At 48.2% G+C, this 8,827-nt stretch overlaps 1 protein-coding gene across 1 annotated transcript; it reads right to left on the reverse strand.

The window, feature by feature from the left end:
* Positions 1-514: 514 nt before the first annotated feature.
* Positions 515-8,548, reverse strand: RPS3 (ribosomal protein S3). The gene is made up of 7 exons (XM_083610181.1): positions 8,391-8,548; positions 6,868-6,998; positions 5,357-5,450; positions 4,020-4,114; positions 3,123-3,310; positions 1,295-1,491; positions 515-587 (listed from the first exon to the last, which is right to left on the reverse strand). The coding sequence occupies exons 1-6, from the start codon at positions 8,418-8,420 to the stop codon at positions 1,298-1,300; spliced, it is 732 nt and encodes a 243-aa protein (XP_083466307.1). The 5' UTR covers positions 8,421-8,548; the 3' UTR covers positions 515-587; positions 1,295-1,297.
* Between the last annotated feature and the right edge of the window lie 279 nt (positions 8,549-8,827).

The following is an 8,827-nucleotide window of genomic DNA, read 5'->3' on the forward strand; positions in this document are numbered from 1 at the left end:
TCGCTGAGGAGTCAGACTAATTCAAGTTTCCCACCCCTTCTCTGCTGCTATCGGTTTTACAGGGATCGCCGCAAAAGGATTAAGAAATTGCTTTGATTCATACATTGATCTCAATGAGCTAGGATTGCTCGTGTTGAGTATTCCTCCAATGGACTTTGCTTGTGCTAGTGACATCAGCATATAAACAGTGCTGGGACACAGCTAGAATGCAATTTCTGGTTGGTTGGAATCTCAAACAGCTACAGAAAAAGGGGCAGCAAATAAACAGCAGCTGTGATCAACGGGGGAGAGCAAAATCACTATCCCTTCAGCTTGAAGAAGATCGAGGTTGGTGCTAATGAGAATGTTCATAGAACCTTTTGAACACATGGGTGACTCAATGGTTAAATCTGAGCTGGGGTATCAACAGGGAACAAAACTAGAAAGTTTCAGATATTGGTTGGCCAGGATTTAGGTCCCAGAGCGGGCAAAAAAAAAGTAAGGTGAGCAGGTAACAGAAACAACCTCCAGCATGTTGTCTTTTTCTGATTTTATTAAAGAGATATTTGTACAAGACGCCAAACTCTTTGTTCCAGATGTTTTTAAACCTGCAACAGAAACAGAAGAATTAGTGTATGGGGAGCTATTACCCGTACCATGAACACAATCCCTGGGGCAAAAGCCTGTGTTGTTTTATCCCTGTAAACAGGGAACCTGTAGCTCTCCAGAGGTTGACGGACTCCCGCTCCCATGAACCAACAAAGCCAGTGGTGAGGGATGATGGGAGTTGTAGTCCTGCACCATCTGGTGGGCTGCAGTTATAAAGCATTAAATGCACCAATTGCCCTCTATGAAACACTAGCAGCAACATGCAGCCAAGAAGTGCAGTATGTTTCCGATCACAATTCAAAGTGTTGGTGCTGGCCTTTAAAGCCCTAAACGGACTCGGTCCAGTATATCTGAAGGAGCGTCTCCACCCCATCGTTCTAAACGGACACTGAGGTCCAGTGCCGAGGGCCTTCTCAGTAGCGGCACCCTCCTTGTGGAACACCCTCCCACCAGATGTCAAAGAGAACAACTACTACCAGACTTTTAGAAGACATCTAAAGGCAGCCCTGTTTAGGGAAGCTTTTAATGTTTGATGCATTATTGTATTTTAATATTTTGTTGGAAGCCACCCAGAGTGGCTGGGGAAGCCCAGCCAGATAGGCGGGGTATAAATAATAAATTATTATTAATTATTATTATTTACACTGCGGCTCACACATAACATTTTCTCCCGACAACCCGTGAGGAATAAAGCAAAGCGACTCACCCCTTATGCCGTGGGGACGGGCTGCGGCATGGGGGGCTGTTCTGGCTTTGTGCCTTTCTGCTCCGAGATGGGGGTGGTGGGCAAGATCTCCTCCTTGGGCTCCACGATGCTGACGTGGTCTGGCAAGGGCTTCTTGGGGCCAATCTTCCCGCTGGGGTCCCAGGGAAGCATGATTTTCACTTTAATGCCCAGCACACCTGGAGTAACAAAGAGACACTGTCAAGAAAAGCAGCCTGGGCAGAAAGATTCCTCTGCCACCCACAGCCTAGGCCTTCATTCTGTCTTAGGCATAGGTAAACTCGGCCCTCTGGATGTTTTGGGACTACAACTCCCACCATCCCTGACCACTGGTTCTGCTAGCTAGGGATCATGGGAGTTGTAGTCCCCAAAAACACCTGGAGGGCCGAGTTTACCTATGCCTGGTCTTAGTCTTTGCTGTCCTTGCAGAGAGAGAGACCAAGCAGGCAATTCCCCTCTTGCAGTATTGGGGGGCTTGGTGTTTCAGAACATTGTCCTTGGGCACCTCTCACAGCTAGGTATGAAAAATAGAGAAACAAGCCAGAAAAGACTCTCGAGACACTTCTGCAGGCTGGTTCAGAGGCTGTGAAACTGAGCTTTCAAGGAGCTACAGGTTCAGTGCTCCCCCCTCAACACATGGCAATTCCTTCCCTTGGTTTGAGGCAAACCAGTGTGCAATTTTGTCCCAACCAGCAACTATTGTGTAATAACAACTTTTATTATTTATACCAGGCTAGGATAAGAAATGAGGTTTTTAAGCAATTAGCAAGACAGGTGCAAGCTATGACAAGACAGCAAACTATGGTTTGCCTCAAACCAAGGAAGATGGGGTACCAATAAGTCCAAAGGTCCTTGAAGGCTCAATCATCTAGTGCAGGAGTCTGAAACCTTAGGTCCAAACGCAGCCCTCTATCTGGCCCCTGGGACTTCTCTCCCCAGACCACACCCTTCACTGGCCCTGGCTGTGAACTCTTGATAATGCTCCTTGTTCCCCTGGATTCAGGGTAGAAAGAGATATAATAATAAAAAAAAATATTTATACCCCGCCCTCCCCAGCCAAGACCGGGCTCAGGGCAGCTAACAACTGATATAAAAACAAATCGATTGAAATACAACTTAAAAACAAGATTAAAATACAACATTAAAACATAGCCTCATTTCAATGGAAATTCAAATCAAAACTTTTTTGGGGATGAAAATGTCAAATCTTCACCAAGGCTAACTATCCAGACTGGTCCTACGTGGGCCGGAAAAAAGCCAGGGAAGTCCCCAAATAGGAGTTCCACCACAGGAGGAGAAAGGAAAAAAGAAAGAGAAAATCAAATAGATTCCAAGCCAAAGGCCAGGCGGAACAACTCTTGTTTTGCAGGCCCTGCGGAAAGAAATCAGATCCTGCAGGGCCCTGGTCTCATGAAACAAAGTGTTCCACCAGGCAGGAGCCAGTGTTGAAAAGGCCCTGGCTCTGGTTGAGGCTAATCTGACTTACTTAGGGCCCTATGTTAAGAGTACACAGAAGTTGCCACACTGTGCAGAGGTACCAACATCAGCTGTTCTCCCTGCTTTTTGCCTCTGGCCCCCTAAACTACTGGCACATGGCCCTCCAGAAGGGAACATTCAAGGAGGCTGGGAACAGCCAAAGAAGGTTCCCCGCTTCTGACCTACTGCCAAACCATGGCTTGATGCAACGTGAGAACCAGCCCGGCTAGACTATAAACCAGGCTAGACTACGAAGAAGGCCCAGAATCTTTTTAGGAACATGGAAGCCAACTGGGGGCTGCCTGAGAGATTGCCTGCCCCCCCCCCAACTCACCCTGCCTGAGGAGGACGTGGCGGACAGCCGTGTCGACATAGTAGTTGACGGGGTCTCCGCTGTGGATCATCAGGCCATCCACGAATTTCATGGACTTGGCTCGCTGGCCACGGAGCTTTCCCGACACCACCACTTCGCAGCCCTTGGCTCCACTCTCCATGATGAAACGGAGGACACCGTAACACGCCCTAGCAGAGAAGGAAAACTCTCCGTTGAACTGCGCTGGGCCTTCTCCTCTGACCTACTGCTTTATTATCAAGTTAAGCAGGACAACCCACCCCCATCCCCATAGACTTCCAACGCTGGACTTCATCCGCAACACTCCCTTCTCAGACAAATGCCTCAAGATCATCCAATGAACAGGACGCCTCTGTTGGGAGTACCCAAGCACAGCGCCACAGAACGTGGCACTGAGCGGTTTACTCCCAAGCAGGATGGCGGCCGTTTCTGACTCGTCATCGTATCATCACTGAAGGGTTTTTACTTTTCTTACAAGGGCTGCCATTCAACAACGCTCAAGGAAGAGGCTGTACTTTGGGGGAATCTGGCAAGGCAGGTTAGCTCAAATAGAAACAAGAATCTCACAAATTCATTGTGGCATTAACTTGCCTGGGTCAGCCACTTTGCTCTCCCTTTCCCTATATTAAACATCAGATTGCAAGCTCCGCGGGGCAGTCTTCACCTCTGAAACATCATGCTACATAAATAATTTTGCCCATTACACAGAAGAGAAAGGAGCAACTGCACCAGTGCAGAGATGAGGGGAACTTTAAGGTGCGTTAAGGTGGGATTTATTCAGCCCAATGTGTTGATTATAAACTTCCGCAGAGGCACAATTAAAACCCCAGTTTTCTGAACGCTATTGCAAAATGATTAGACGGAGTGTTGCTTGCTTACCTACGGACGGCAAGGCCCCCCAGAAGCTTGTAACGCAGTGATTCTGCTTGAGCAATAGCGCACAGCCCTCTCGTGGCCACCTTCTCAGCGTACAGCTGGAAAAGAAAGCAGGAACATTTTTTCCATTTTTTATTTTTGCAAAGTTTAGGCTTGCAGGCACCTCTGTTGCTTTGCACGCTCATCTTCAATTTGCACTCACGAACTGTCTGAAAATACTTACATGACCTTAAGGGTTTGTAGGTGTTCTCCGCTCCACAGGCTGAGCCAAGGCATCCCATAAACACACCAGTTTTCAGTGCAGGGCCCACTTACGTTGTGCCTTGTTGCAGTATCATGAAAATGCGTTTTAAAAGCCAGTTTGGTTCCAAAACAGTTGGCCAACTTGGAGATGTCACCGTTGAGACGCTTCCAAGGGTGGAAAGTGTCTACGGAAAGCTCAACCAGGTGACTCAACCTGTTTGGCCAATACTGGGCAAAAACATCATTCCAGACATGCCAAGCACAGAAGGGGCAAAGGGGCTAAAAACTTAAAAAGAAATTAATAGTAAGAGGGCCATATATGGAAGAGATGGAAACACAGCACTAGCTGGGAAGCTAACAGCTGAGAACTTCTCTTAACACAGCCCAGCACCTTCCAAATGTTTTGAACTACAATTCCCAGCACCCTCAGCTTGCGTGGTTGTGGCATAAAAGTAGATTCTTACAGCTTTGTACAGCTCACTAATGGTTAACATAGGTGTTTGGCGAGTCCAGCAGCTAACTGAAACTTGAAAGGGTAATAAAGTTTGCAAATTTGTTTTAGATTCGCAATTCTGATCATGGTTAGGGGCTTTGCTAATTTTAACCCTCATCCACCCAGAAGATTTGAAGCCTCTGATCTTCGCAGCCAATGCCCCAACCTAGCCTCCTGCGACCCTCCAGATGTTTTGGGATCCAGCTTCCACCAAACACAACCTCTGGCCATACTGGACTGAGAGAAGTTGTGGACCACTGAGAACTGGAGGGAGAGTGACTGGCTAGACAAGGCTGCTCTTGTCTCTGAAAAACCAACCCCATTCTCGTAGCGTTACAATCACATCAGCCTAGATCAATAAATCAAAACCAGTTTGAGGAAATACTCCCCAAACCTTGACTCGCCCTTCTCAGACAAATGCCTCAAGATCATCCAATGAACAGGACACCTTTGCCCAAGCACCCACACACCGCACCACAGAACGTGGCGCTGTGCTGTTTACTCTGAGCAGGGGGGTGGCCATTTCTGACTCGTCATCAGATCATCACTGAAGGGGGAACTTGGCACACAATAAGCAGAGAGTGAAAACTGGGGCAGCCGTTACCTCAACGCTTCCCTCGGGAAAGCCAAACCGCTTCTGGACAACAGCAGTCAGCTCACGAATACGGCGCCCTTTCTCGCCCAGAACATTCTGAGTTCTGAAAGAAGGAGCAAAGGCAAGGCATTAAGTCCTCACTTAAGATGTTCAGATATTTTACTCTACATTTTGAAATCGCTGAAATAATATGGGGTATTCTAGGAGTTATCGGAACTGAGAATGTAAGAGGCAGGTTGCTTGATCCAGGTTTTTCCCCTTTTAGAAACAGTGTGTAAAAGCAATCATTCGTCCCTTCCTAACTCTGACACTCCCAGAGTTTAACACATTAAGAGATGTTAAACTGAAGGTGCTGATCATGTGTGTGTAGGCTGATATGGAGGAAGGGGTGAGTTGTTCCCAGTTACATTAGGCTGTGCATTTACGACTGGCCGTGACTCACTCTTAGCAAAAAGCAACACGCAGGTTGGAAGGGTCTGCCATTGTTTTTCCACACCAAATCATTTGCAGCAAATGTAATGGAGGCCCAGCTCTTAATTAAATCTATTTTATTATACAGTCCCTGACCCATTAACAGGAAGGATAATGGTATTTCCAACATAAAATGAATTAAAACTACAAAAACACACTTTTTAAAAATGAACTAAGCTACACTTAAAACTGATGATTCAGTTTTAATTATTGCTGCAAAAAATCCTGAAAATGCTAGAAACATGTTGTTTGACCCCACATGGATTAGATTTCCAGGTACAGCAGCACTTAGGCCACCCCTACCCTCACGGATCACAACTCCCATCAGCCTCCGCCAGCATGACCGAATGTCAGGGACCAGGAAAACAGTAGTCTATAACAGTCAGAGGGCATCAACACGCAGAAGGCCAATCTAGAATCATAGAGTTGGAATAGACCACAAGGGCCATCGAGTCCAACCCCCTGCCAAGCAGGAATCTAGACCAGTATTTCACCCTGCAGTTCATGGAAAAGTATTGTCTGAATCTGGATCTATGACCAAGTGAGTCCAAGTGGCTCCTGCGCCCGTGGTTTTTGAAAAGGGTGAGGAATACAAAGCAAGCTGTTTGCTTCTACAGAGCAATATAGGGAAACCATGCAAACCACAGCAACTCTTCTGATCCAACTCAAACATTCAGGAAGAAACCGTTCCTATTCAACAGGAACGCAGTAGATGGTAAAAATGCAGAAGAGGGGCTGCAGTAGCAGATCATGTGTTATGAATGCAGAAGGTCTCAGGTTCAACCCCTAGCCTCTCCATGTAGGGCCAGGGATATTCTCTGTCTTAAACCCTGGAAAATCCCTGCCAGTCAGTGTAGACAATACAGGGTTAAATATATTCCACCCCAAACTTTGATGGTGTATACATGTCTGTAGTAGGTACTGGCTTCAATATTTCAATTGCCTCCTGGATTCAGTCAAACCACACTATATGAATATGCTGCCAGACTTCTGAGTTATCGCAGTGGCAGAGTTGTTCGCCCACCACCAGACACGTAGATGCAAGTCACCTGGTTGCAAGGATGATGATTTCTGTCCTGGTTGGGGTAACTCTGACCTCCACACCAGAGTAGCCATCTTCAGCCAGCTCCCGAGTCAGGAATTCATTCAGTTCAGCTTTGAAGATACCATCAGCCACAAACTATAAAGAGCAAAACAGATTATGAGAAGCCAGCAGCAGTTTAACCCTGCAAATCCCAGGGAAAAAGTCTCGCTTAAAAAATAATAATCGACAAGCAGTTACTATCTGCTGGGCGTGATGTGCACCAATCCTGCCCAGTGCATGTGCAGCCAAAAGGCTCAAAACTTCACTCAGTATGGAGATGGACTGGATTAGGAGCCACCCAAGTTTCTGCCGTGACTCTTGGAAGAACCTTAGCTAAGTGATGTAGTTACACTTCCCAGAGTGGTTTACCAATTCATCCCTCTTCGCAGGAAACCGGGAACTGTAGTTTTCTACGGGAGAATAGCGGTGTCCTATCAACTCTCAAAACCCTTAACAAATTAGTTCCAGGATGCTTTGGGGGAAGCTCTGACTGTTTTAAGTGGTATGATCCTGCTTTCATGTACAATGTAGATATGCGCGCACACACACACACACACACACACACACAAATTTCTTGAACCTGCTATCCAGAGAACCGGGTTGCCACTTTTTAAAAGAAAACTTTTAGCCGAAACCTTGTACTTTTGTCTACCCTGAACGAAGGCAATGTACTACCCTGTCAGAGCAGCAACATGCAACAGGAAAATAATGCATTAGTGACGCCAAAACAGGATGCAGCCCTGCAAGAAGTCCCCTTTTTCCTGCAAAAACTCCTGGTCCTCCAGCACTTCATTTAGCTTCCGGGGACAAACCTAGCAATTGCTCTTAGCCGTGACAGCCCCCCGGAACCTCCACGTGGAAAAGCAGCACCCCTGCCAAATATACCAGTCACCGAGATACTGGTGCTTTCATGGTCTCCAAAGGGCATCCAGCTGAGACTACACAGAGTCATAGACCCTGCTTATTTATTTGGGAATAGGAGTTTGGTACTAGAATGCAGCCTCTTATCAATTACCATTAAAGAAAGCCATTTCTTCGCACTCAGCAGCGAGAGCACTTGCGTTGCGTGCAGAAGGCCCCAGGCTCAACCCCCAGCGCTTTTTTGAGGGTCCCCTTCCCCAAAACCTGGAGAGAGCTGCTGCCAGCCAGTGCAGGCAATATAGGCCCAGGCAGACCAATGGCCTAAGCGGGGCATGGCGCAGGTTCCTGTGTTCTCCTGGGCAAACCTTTGAGGGCCTCGAGCGGCCTTCTCTTCTCCCCCAGCCCGGCCTGTCCAGGGCCCACCCGGCCTCTGCCTTGCCGCCATGTTCTTCCAAGCCAGGCCCAGCCGGGAGACCGGCCTCAATCCGCGTCCATCCGCCGGTCTCGCCCCGAGGCCGGCCCCTCCGGAGACCTCAAACCCCACAGCTCGGCCCTCTGCTCCTCATCTCAGTCTCATTTCCCCGCTCCCGGCCCCGCGGCTCCGCACCGGCCCCCGGGCTCCCTCACCTTTCGCTTCTTGGAGATCTGCACCGCCATCTTGAGCCGAGCAGCCCGGGCTGAAAAGAGGCCGCTTCCGCCGCCGCGGAGGATTATAGGGCGGGCAGGCCGCTTTCCGTTGGCTCGCGGGTGTCACGTGGGGGAGCCGCTCTGCATGCTGGGAAACGTAGTAGACGTCCCTTCGCAGCGCGGCTCGTGGCACATGCGGGATTTGGTCGCGTCCCTTCGCTGTTTCCTATTGGACCCCCGCAAGAGTGCATCATGGGAAATGTAGTATTTCTGTGCCCCCCCCAAAAAAATAAAATAAAAGGAGTTTGGCCAGACTTTGCGGGGTCGCGGAGTGAAATATTGTTAAACGAGCGCAAAGATAATTCACAGCAGCACACATTAGTCACTTGAGGGAAGTATGGCCATATAATAGAATATGAAGGGTTAATAGGCAAATG

Source organism: Podarcis filfolensis (assembly GCF_964270895.1).
Source record: "Podarcis filfolensis genome assembly, chromosome: 4".
In the NCBI taxonomy this organism is placed as follows: Eukaryota; Metazoa; Chordata; class Lepidosauria; order Squamata; family Lacertidae; genus Podarcis; species Podarcis filfolensis.

Bases quoted from the DNA above. Each gene is read 5' to 3' on its own strand.
- RPS3 (XM_083610181.1), bottom strand. From the start codon at position 8,420: ATGGCGGTGCAGATCTCCAAGAAGCGAAAG. The intron at 3,311-4,019 runs GTAAGCAAGCAA...CTTCTCTGCTAG, and splicing joins GGGGGCCTTGCCGTCCGTAG to GGCGTGTTACGGTGTCCTCC. The intron at 1,492-3,122 runs GTGAGTTGGGGG...TTGTTACTCCAG, and splicing joins CCACGTCCTCCTCAGGCAGG to GTGTGCTGGGCATTAAAGTG.